Genomic DNA, 12,079 nt, shown 5'->3' with positions numbered 1-12,079 from the left:
CCGCTGTTACAATTTTGTTTTATGTGCGTCTTTGAAATCCCAGTGCGGATTCATTTGTAAGTAGAATGGTTTAAAATTTTACAACTATATTGTATACATTTAACGTTAAATGAAGTAATAAACGTTTTTATCTATAAGAGTAGGAAGATCGTCAGAAAAGTTTAAACAAAAAAGAGAAAAAATGTCCCAGTTTGCTGCTCAACCCGTAAAAAAACTTTCTGTCTTCAATTACATAATATATAACATACGAAAATGGATTTTAATAATATCAGAAAAATTATACATGTTCCGAAGAAGCTATCTGAAGTCATCATTATGTAACTGCGGTCTTATTTTAAAAACATCGTCATTTTTCCCGTGTCCAATAAAATGTCCCGATGGACAAAATAACGCAAAGAATAATTCATAGGCTTTTTATCAAACGAAATTCTACTATATCTCAAATTTTTATCACCTGTTAACTGATATGAATGGAAAATACATTTAATTTCATTTAAAATGATATGATATGTACTTTTGTTTGAGTTGCAGGTAGAAAATCCGAAACGATCTAAGATGTCCAATGAAATGTCCCCGTAACCGTAATTTGACGTTCGCGTTATAATAACGTTAAACTGGTTTACGACTTTTCTTGCATATTTGGTATAACATAATTTCATGAAATGGTCTGATCTATATAAAATAAAGTTCTCGTTTAATATGCATTAAAATGTAGATCTGCATTGTTTCAAGGATATAAGATGTCGAAATATTTAACTCGGATACTCCATAAAGACAAGGCCCAGGAGCTAAAACAAAGAGAAAACTTACTAATGACCACACCCCCACTTTATAAAAGCAAGATACATGTACATTGAAAAAGTAAATGCAAACAAAAGTGACATCTATCTAATTATCCTCCTCAGCCAGATAGTATCTGTAATTCCTAGCGTTGCTATTACAAAATTCGAAGCTATACACATGAATGAAAATTCTCACTATAATTACTATGAGAAAAAGTACTCCTTTGTCGTGAGCATTTCAGTAAAACGTGCAATCATTTTTTGTTGTTGCATCGACTCATTTAATAAAAAGTTTTATCAGAGAAATACTCGTATGTCATAAACATTGCAGTATAGCTAACGATCATGTTTATGAATATACTGTGAGTACATCTACCACGCAATGTGTATGAAAAATAGGGTTATTACAATTAGAAGTAGTGTGACAGAATGAAGTTTATTTTCTCGAATCTCCAACAGAATTGCCTGGTAAATAGGCATGTATATGAAAATTAAAACTTTTCTTTTACCATAATTTGAGAAAGAGAGAGAGAGAGAGAACAGAGGAGAGAGGAGAGAGATATATTCCGATGAATTGTTGCAATAGAGATTTGACTCCGATTTTCAGTACTTCAGTACTCTGATTATACTTGTAAAACAATGCCGGTAAACTCGAAGCCAAACAGATTAAAACCGAAAACATAAAAATTATCAGTTTGGAAACGTTTTTTTTTTTAAAGTCGAAGAAGATTTAGTGTAAACCTATATACTCTGTTATATGTTGAAAATGGAAGCGCAGAACCAAAAATAACCAATAGTATATAAAAAGTACATGGAATGCATTCCTGGTCCAGAGTTGTTCGCTTGAGAAAAACATTTATCCATGTGAACATGCACATATACATGTAGCAATTACTTAAAAATACACATCTAGTAAAATGAAAATAATTGTATCATTCAAAATCGGATTTCGACCTGCTGGTTATCTGTGAGGAAGGTAATGGTCTGTGTTAGAATTTTCTATACTTTGCCAAATTCTATAATTTAAAATATTTAAAAAAAAAATATTGATCGCCGACCCTTTTTTGAAGCTTGAATTTGTGAAAAAAAATCAGATGAAAGGATAGCTCGTAAAATATGTTTCCGAAAGCAAAAACACAACAATACAGAATCACCGTTCGGCATAATAAAGTAAGAAGATGCGGCCGTATGTCGAGACAAATTTCCATTATTAAAAGACCAATTAATAATTTCTATAGGTTATTCTATTGCAATCAACAATGAGCAAAACCCGTACTATGTAAGTCAGCTATAAAAGACCCTTAAATGTAAAACAGTTCAAACGAAAAAACTATCGGCCTGATTTATGTACAACATGTGTAAATTCCTACATAACATGAATTTTCTTAATTATTTGGTAAAGCAATCCTGATTTAAAAATTGTAATCAATGAAAACATTAAATATTTTCTATAAAAAAAAAAATAGTTTAGACCCCGACCATCTTTAAATCGTTGAAAGCAACGGCAGCATAAGAGCACGTATTTCTTTTTCAAACTTGATGAACATTTTATAAAGCTTTTCGTTAGAGATTTTTGTCAAAAATATTCTATTTTTAACGTTTTCCATTAAATCGTGGTTGATGTTAAGATTGTGGTCTTAGGCCGTGTTCTCACCAAACGCCGTGTAAAGTAAACATGTTTACAATTAGTTTAGTGAAGTGTACACTGGTTTCACATTACATTTGTTCACATCTATACACCTTGTTTAGCTACCTTTACATAAGATTCGTTCCCACTTGTAAACTATATGTCATTTAAATATTCATTACGTAGAACTGAATTCAAAACTTTTGGACAATTTTTCCAGCGGTAAGGGAACAACCATTTGACTTTAAAAAAAAAAGGGTGGGGGTGGGGGAATGGGAATGGGAATATTCCGACCCCCAATTTGATAAAAAAAAAAAAAAAGGTCATACAGATGATAAAAAAAATTATTCTGAATCAAGAGTTTCCCCGTACATTACAGTGTTAAATATTGAAAAAAATGTGGTTGATCACCAGCATCGAAAAAAAGAAATAAAAACGTACGCGCGAAAAAAAAATCTGACTCAGATAAAAAAAAAAATAACCCTCCACCTTTGTTATGTTAAGTGGTTGTACTTTAGGAAAGCAATTTTTATAATTTGCAGTAGTTTGAATATACTAGAAATGTCTCGATAACGCATAGAAAACGTTAGCTGCAGCAGCGTGCTTACAGTCGAAAAAAAGGATTAAGATATTAGGAATCACTACATTTTTATCTTTTCTGTTTGTTTCAAATGGTATTTCTTCTCCAAGGAGTATTAGTAAAAGAATAGGGTAACGTTTTATTTAATTATTTTACGTGTTATTTAACGGATCTGAGATACTAGACAAACATATCATTTACCCCACACTTTTTTTAGTCATGCATTTATGCGTGAATCGTTGTTTGAGTAAAGACCAGTGGCAAATATTTCTGTGTACGTCAAGTCGATTCGGGAAGACCTTTTTCGAATGAATTAGGCAGCAACTATTGAATTCGTTTTTGGGGGAGGGGGGGATTGAGGGAGAGGAACGGGGGTTATTGATTTTTTACAGGACAAATTTTGGTGACAAGTCGACATCAATTTTAGCATTATATATAGTGAAAGCTGAGGGTGAAACAAACAAAAAAAATTTTAGGGCCAAAAACTGGAAACATTTTTTGTTTCCAAAACAAAAACAATAGCTCACTCAAGTTTTCTAGATCATTATAATTATATTAAAACGTATATAAAAGAATTCAGACATCAAAATTAATCAGCAGTATTAAATAATCACACTCTTTCATCCTAAGTCTTTCATCAGTAAGTCTTAATTGTTTTACGGTGTCATTTCGGGGCCTTTTATAGCAGACTATGCGGTATGGGCTTTGCTTTTAAAGGCCGTACAGTGACCTATAGTTGTTAATTTCTGTGTCATCTTGGTCTCTTGTAGAGAGTTGTCTAATTGGCAATCATACCACATCTTCTTTTTATATATTTCAATCATTTAACAAGACATCAAATTGTTATTTTGTGTTTTGGTTGCATCTATAATTCTTCGCAAAAATTAAAGATTGTTCATGTATTTAAAATTTTGTTCAAATTCAATGGAATTTTGTATTTGCACCGTCTTAAAAAAATAAAACCATATAAAGAAGCAACTTCGAAAATCTGTGTACTTTAAGCGACATTTCACATAAGTAGAATATAAGGTCAACGTTTGAAACTTTCCGTGGAACAACGTCAAAATCGTCGTTTTATAAGGAACGTCGTGTAACGCTAAGTGGCACCAATACCGTGCGTAACGTCAATGCACATGTATGAAATAGTTTAATAACATTATTAAGATACAATAGTTTGTTCTGATAAATTTGAGTATCATGGAAGAGAAAAGTAGTCGGTAAGACAATCATAGATAGTAAACTGCATAGACAAACAGAAAAAGTGAGTGTTGTTCTAGAACACCTTATTCAATGTACCCCAAATAGAGATGAAAAAGTCTTACATTTGTACTATTTAGATGTAGATTGATTATTGATTGCTTAACGTTTAGTGGCAAATATTTCATGCATATTCAGGACGAGAACAAGTTCACAATAAATACAATAGGTAGGTTCTTACAATAGAGGCCATCTCGGATGATGATCGGGGAAAGATTAGGACAGCCAACGGAAAAGGAGGGTTCATTGGAAAGGGACAAAAATTTTGCCACCTACGGACCCCTCAAAGAGTTGTTGCAAGGGTTCTTAATCTATTTTGGATGCTGCAAATTGGTCATCTGAATCCACATTTATTAAGTTTTATTTGAGGGATTTAGATACACACAATTTTTTAGAATAAAATATATATGTTCTATTTCAGAATGATGATTAGTTTATTTGTAAATAGTATTTAACTTGTATAAATGTATTAAAGTTAATGTTTGTGGTGTTAGCATGCTTGTGAATTTTAAAGTTAAGATTAAATTTATCCGCCTTCCGGAGACCATTCACTGCTTTGTAATCCTTGAGTATTATATAATGTAAATGTATTAGACAAGAATATTTAACTTATTCACATAAAATGGATATTTTTGAATATAAAAGATATTTTATGTAAATATATTAGTTGAGATATTTTATGTAAATATATTAGTTGAATCCATCTCAACCCCTTCATACATTTCTTGTGTTGTATGATTGATAATTTATATTATCAATTGTACGCAACATTAAAACCAATTCTTTCCCGGGTTATTTCTACTCAGGATAGTTTGTTGGGTTTACATCATAAACTTCTTTATTGACTTTTTTTTATTCCAGCGTCACTGATGAGTATTTTGTAGACAAAACGCGCGTCTGGCGTATAAACAAAATTTAGTCCTGGTATCTATGAGGAGTTTATTTACTACCACTGGGTCGATACCATTACAGGTGGAATTTATTTCCCCGAGGGTATCACCAGCCCAGTATTCACTTATGTGCAGACATGAATTATCACTGATATGGTTTTATTTATAATTAAGCTGTTTACAAAATTTAGAATTTTTCAAATACTAAGGCTTTCTAACTCCGGCGAAATTATCTAAGCTGTATTTTGCAAAAGTTTAGGAATTTTGGATCTCAATGCTCTTCAACTGCGTTCTTTATTTGGCCTATTTTGTTTTATTTGAGCGTCAATAATGTAGACGAAATGCGCGTCTGGCGTATATTCAAAATGTAGTCTTAGTATCAATGATGAGTTTATTCAATTGATCTGTACTGTTATCAATTGTCAGATGTCTTGATATCTGACGATTTGATGCCATTAATATATTAGGGAAATAACTTAACAAATCAGAAAATATGTAGCGGCAACTATCTGATTTTTTTCCTTTCGCTTTTATTGCTTTTTTGTTTAGAATTAACTTAAAATAAATCAGTAAATCTTTCTTTATTACAGCTGTGCAAAAGAGGGAAGTCTGGTGCGCCTGTGAAACAAAAAGAAATTGAAGCTGTAGTGAAAAGGAGAATGTAAGATGACGACCACAGCAAAGGAGCGATACAGTCTGCCACCAGCGCCAAGGAAATCCACCTCTGAATTGGCAAGAGAGGAGTACGACGTGGATAAGGATATCATAGACTGAGGGAAACAATTAGAAACGAAGATTCAGTTGTATAACTTAGTAATTGTAGTCGAGGATGCACATTTTAGAGAAGACCGTCTAGAGAAACTACAGTCATTTTTGATCAAGCAAAACTATCCAGAGACTTTAATAGAAAGGGGAATATAAATGGCAAAACAAATCCCAATCAACCAATTACGCTCCTCCCGCGAGTAGCAGAGTAATAACAACGATATTATCCCCGGAACTTTAAAATTATTCCCGTTGCAAAAGCAAATTTATCTATTGAAAATTGAAAAATTATCATTTATTAGATATAAGATTTTGTATGAAAACCAGTGAGACTTGTATAAAGTGAACTATCCATGTTAATAAAGACCAAAGTACGGCCCTTAACAAGGAGCCTTTGCTCACTCCGAACAGCATTCAATGAAAGGCCCCATAAATTACTAGTGTAACACTACTGCAAAAGGGAAACAGAACAATATAAGTCATGCAAAACAATTAATATTCTTGAACCACACCAGCAAATGACAACTACTGAAAATGAAAATGTATATATGTAGGACTCTAAAGTGCGATGGTCACGCTAAAATGCGATGGAATGTCATATTAAGTAGAACACGCTTAAGCCATCGAATTGGAGATAAAGGATACTACAGATACAGTTAAGTCGGCTTCATATCTTGACTTACATCTAGAAATTAACAATGAGGGTCGGTTGAAGACAAAACTTTACGACAGAAGAGATGATTTCAGCTTTCCAATTGTGAACTTTCCAATTCTAAGTAGCAGCACCTGAATACGGGGTATATATCTCCCAATTGATACGATATTCCCGTGCTTGCTTTTCCTATCATGATTTTCTTGATATAGGGTTACTGCTCACAAGGAAGTTATTAAACCAAGAGTTCCAAATGGTGAAGTTGAAATCATCCCTTCGTAAATTTTACGGACGCCATCACGAGTTGGTTGACCGTTATGGAATAACCGTTTCACAAATGATATCGAATATGTTCCTTACGTCGTAACTACAATCCCCTTCCCTTTCATGAATTTGACCTACCGAATTAGACTATTTACCGGATTTGTAATCACATAAGCAACACAACGGGTGCCGCATGTGGAGCAGGATCTGTTTACCCTTCCGGAGCACCTTAGATCACCCCTAGTTTTTGGTGGTGTTCGTGTTGTTTATTCTTTAGTTTTATATGTTGTGTCATGTGTACTATTGTTTTTGTGTTTGTCTTTTTCATGCTTAGCCATGACGTTGTCAGTTTGTTTTACATTTATGAGTTTGACTGTACCTTTGGTATCTTTCGTCCCTCTTTTAAGCTCGATGCCTTAATACGCTAAAGTGCGTTTTTCCGTGAAATTGTTTATGTTCGGAACGTTAACTATCATGACGTTATAAGCCATTTATATAAACAAAAATATAGAAGTGCCGTTGCCGTTAAACCTAATAATTATCCAGATGAAGGATTTATACTTGACAAAACAAGAAAGAAAAGAGAAACAAATGATCCGAATCTGGAACACTTTTGGTCGTTCAGAAGAGGTGAATTTAATTTGTAAACAGAAATTGGATGAAAACAGCTGGGGTGCTATAAAAACAAAAGAGCAGATAAGTTTACAAATGAGTGAGACAAGTGTAAGAAAATATTTGGCCAACTTTCTTTATGATGCTGATACCTGTGCATTGTACCACAGAATAACTAATCACAAAAGGGTTTTATCCAAAGAAGAAATGAAAACTGAAATTAATGCTAACCATAAAATTGATCACCGCAAAAGTGACGCGGTGTATGAAACACTTAGAAAGTCGTATTTTCCCGTAGTTCGGAACTCATAACGGCAAGGAATCTAATAATGCTGATCTTTGTGTAGTACTTGATGAGTTTAAGACAAGAACAATTAATAGTCGTCCATACCACCCCTAATCACAAGGTTAGTTAAACAAAAACTGTATTGTGCTCATTAATAAATGATAATTAAGTTTCACTTATTTATTACAAAAGAAATAGAAATGAAATATAATTGTATTAACTTCTTAAATCGTTTTTTTAACACAATTTTTATACCTTTTATGAAGACAAACAACAAGTCAATAAATTACTTAGTCTGAAAACAATACTACACTTAAAATGACCTCTGCCATACATTGTCTGACCCCATGAGGAAGTTTGGCCGACAAGCATTCAGGATTCTCTGCAAAATTCGATGCCCGATACATCACCTACCGAGGACTGTCGAAATTTGTTTAGCGGAAGGTTTGAGTAATTTGGCAATGAAAATCATCTCCTTCGACTAGGATTAACGCCAAATATTAAGTTGAAAACAAATCAAGTTGAACTTTTGAAATTACTTCAAGCGACAAACCTAGAGATTCTTGCAATTTTGCCAACAGGCTATGGCAAGAGTTTAATTTATCAATTAGCCCCGTTGACCCTGAATGGCACTGTGGTTGTGTTTTTCTCCACTCCAGGGAGAACAAATCTAGAAATTAAGAACATCGGGACTAAAGTGTTGCATTTTTAATACCAGAGTATATTATTAAAAAATGTTATGTGCATGAACACATTCAAATGCGATTAGCTCTCTATTTCTAATGTACTACTGCAACAGTTTGTCCTCTCAAACCACACAACAGAATTTCACGAAACCTTTTCAGATAATAAGGACATACTATGTAGTTTTGCATATCGACGTGAAATTGCCACTCAATTTTTTGTCTAGGAGTTACGCCTCTTTGAACTTATTTACTTTAATGTACTACTGCAACAGTTTGTCATCGCTACTCCTCTCAAACCACACAACAGAATTTCACGAAACCTTTTCACATAATAAGGACATACTATGTAGTTGTGCATATTGACGGAAAATTGCGATTCAATTTTTTTTCTAGGAGTTACGCACCATCTTCTGAGCACTTCCGACAATTCTTTTTTTTTTTTCGTGTAGATATTGTTAGCTGCACCTCTTCACACTGTAAACGACAACTTTACTTTTCATTACCTGTGTGACATACCAAAAAAATAATTGTCACTTTATCTCCTGAATAAAGCTGTCTAACATATTATCGTCAGACTTTTAAACACGAAAAAAGTGAAGGCAGGATTAAACCCATCTAAAACTAAAGCCCTGTGTCATTCAATGATAATGACAAACAAAGTCTGATAGGAAGTCAAATACAGTCACATTGCAGACTTATGTCATTGTCTTACATTGTAGCATTTGTCAAGACCTTCAACTGTCTTTGTCTCAGAATATTTTAGGACAAAACTTCAAAGATGGTTACCTTTAATAAATATCTGAAATTCAACAAATGTTCAGTTTTTTTGTTTTTTTTTAAATTTCAAAGTTTTGTGATTTTCCCAAATTTTACCTTTCCTCCTAAGCAATTATAGATAAGTACAATGTATATAGTAGCTTGATGCAAGGTGTAGTAAGATTAAATAAATAAGAAAGATGGAAACTACACACCCTTAAGATATCATAACAATGTGACTATCTTTTGAATTATGGTATATGAAATGTGAATTTTGATATTTTTGTTTTGCCTCAAGTTTAGCTATTTAGGCTGTGGACCTCCAATTTAAAATCTTTTAACTACTCACACCCTAGAAAACAACTGATTTTTTGTGTTGCCATTAACTTATAATATATAAAATGGCCGCCACAGTGAGTGGACACGCTAAATCAGGCAGGTGAAAAAAGTTGAATTCTGGTGGATTCCAAGCTGTTTAAGACTTAATAAGCTTGTTATAAAACAAACCAATCACAAATTCTAACTACATATCACAAGAACTTTCGTTAATAATTGTAAAAAAGTCATTTACATGAACCAAATTAATAACATGGCAGACGACACCGGTATCCAACAAAAAAGAGATCAACGCCAGATTACCTTTGAGCTTAATAAAAAGTCAGTCGGGTATTGGAGAAGAACTTTATTAATACGTTATTTCACTGATGCAGGTAAAGACCCTCAAACTAATATTGTATGGTCTGATTATGATAAAAAATCAAGACTTCTCACGTTGAACGATGAAAGCAAACCGTTCTCGGAGAAGATTTTGGACCCAAATCTCTTCAAGTCGGTGGTTCAAATCCATTACAAAGGGAATAAACTTTTAACCATTACACTGTTTTACACTACGTACAAATGTTTAGTTCAAGGAATTCAGTGCCAAGGTTGGATTAAACGGGAATTCGATAACATTAAGAAAATGATTAACATGTGTTTAAAGGGAGATAATCCAAAAATTCTAGATGGGAAAATCAAAAACATGAGGCCCCCGAACTTTACAATTATTGATAATAAAAACTCAGAAACAGAAATATCAGTTACCAATCATAGTAGTGATGACAATGAGGACTTTGAGGAAACAAATCCCAAAACTTTACTTGATGTTCATGATAAAGATACTGACAACACAGAAAAGAACAGTGAAGTAGAGGATGAACACATTACTAGAAGTAATTATACATGTATCCCAAATGATACAAACAGTAAGGAAGACGAGTCAACTCGTGACCAAAGAAATTGTGAATGTAAAAAAGATATTGATAAAATCAAAGAAACATTACATAAATTGGAACTGCTCTTTATTGAAAAATTTCAAACAATTGACAAAGTAAATGAACTTGCGAATAAATTGATATCTCTAGAAATGTCTAATAACAACATGTGTCATAAAATTACAGAAATGTCAACAATAACAAAAGGAATTAAATCTGAAATGATTATAATTTCTGAAAAAGTTGAAAAGGAACACAAAGAAACAAGAAAACTTACAGAAAAAAATATTTCTAAAGCTGTTGACAATATTACCATGGAAACTCAAAAATGTATCAAAGAAAAGTGTGAAACAATATTGACCACACAGGATAAAAATACAGCCAAAATTATACATTCAACTGAAAAAATTGATGAAACATGCTTAAAAGAAATAATTGATAAATTGGAAAAAAGTGATAAATCTAAAACAAAAGAAAAAACTGAACTGTCAGAACATAAAATTGAGAGGATTGAAAATATCAACAGATTGAATTCATCAAAATCAAACGAACCACAAAGAAATATAGACGTGTTGATTATAGGAACATCAGTGGTAAAAGATCTAGAGCCAAGAAAAATATACAGAAATAAACAAGTTAAAATTAATACACTGAAAGAAAAAACAATAAAAGGGGCTAGAAGCTTTATTCAAGCACAAAGCAACAAAACGCCTATCAACAATGTTGTTATACAAGTGGGTTCTAATGATTTAGATTTTGAGGACAGTATAGACCAAGTTATTCCTCCTTTTATTGAATTATTGAAAGAAACAAAAGAGAGTATGCCCCCTGACTGCAACATCTTTGTAGGAGAAATTTTGCCTAGATTCTACCAAAATAGAACAGAAACACGAAAATTTGATGAAAAAAGGCTAGACTTTAATAAAATCCTTGAAAATCACACTGAAGAATATGGATTTACAATCATTAGACAGAAAAACATGACACGAAATGACTTCAGGGATGGAATACATCTGTCATTGGAAAAGGGGGTCCCTACGTATGTCAGAAATTTAAAGGAAATTTTGAACCCAATATTAGGAATCAGTTCCGGGAACAATCAACAAAGGAGAGAAAGAGTCCAGTACAACCGAGGATATAATCACCAATATGGAATACAAAACCGTCATCAGTCATACTCTAATGGACACCAATATGCAAACTATAATGATAACCAATATCAAAATGGGAGGGAATACCCAAGTTACCAAAATGAGAAGGAACATCTGAGACAAGAATATCAAAGATACCCAAATGAGAGGGAATACCAAAATAGACACATTCAAACGGATCAAAACTACCCGTACCAATCAGAGGAGAGAAACAATGTGAATCATGAAAATGACAACATGGAAATACTGATGAAACAACTATTAAGAAAATTGTCTTTTAATTAGATATTTTTGCAAAATCATAAACAACATGAATAACTCTGAAAATTAAATTTGCTTTGTAACAATTTATTGTTTTGTATTTATCATGTACAGTTTATCAAATTTTGAAAGGTACTGTTTAAATTTTTGTTCAGAATTAATGATAACTTGATGTCGAAAGATTCGATGAGGTGCTGAAGGCTTCTAATATTTTAACTTTCTTTACAGAAAAAAAAAAAAAAAAAAAAAAGAAAGAA

The 12,079-nt window shown here is 32.6% G+C and overlaps 1 protein-coding gene across 1 annotated transcript; it reads left to right on the top strand.

Moving 5' to 3' along the window:
• The first annotated feature begins 9,746 nt into the window (after positions 1-9,746).
• Positions 9,747-11,846, top strand: LOC139494216 (putative leucine-rich repeat-containing protein DDB_G0290503). Its single transcript, XM_071282389.1, has one exon. The coding sequence runs from the start codon at positions 9,747-9,749 to the stop codon at positions 11,844-11,846; it is 2,100 nt and encodes a 699-aa protein (XP_071138490.1).
• Positions 11,847-12,079: the final 233 nt, after the last annotated feature.

Source organism: Mytilus edulis, chromosome 11, assembly GCF_963676685.1.
Source record: "Mytilus edulis chromosome 11, xbMytEdul2.2, whole genome shotgun sequence".
NCBI classification, from domain to species: domain Eukaryota; kingdom Metazoa; phylum Mollusca; class Bivalvia; order Mytilida; family Mytilidae; genus Mytilus; species Mytilus edulis.
This window is presented reverse-complemented; position numbering and strand designations above follow the sequence as displayed.

Coding starts and splice junctions, on each gene's coding strand:
- LOC139494216 (XM_071282389.1), top strand. CDS start 9,747: ATGGCAGACGACACCGGTATCCAACAAAAAAGAGATCAACGCCAGATT.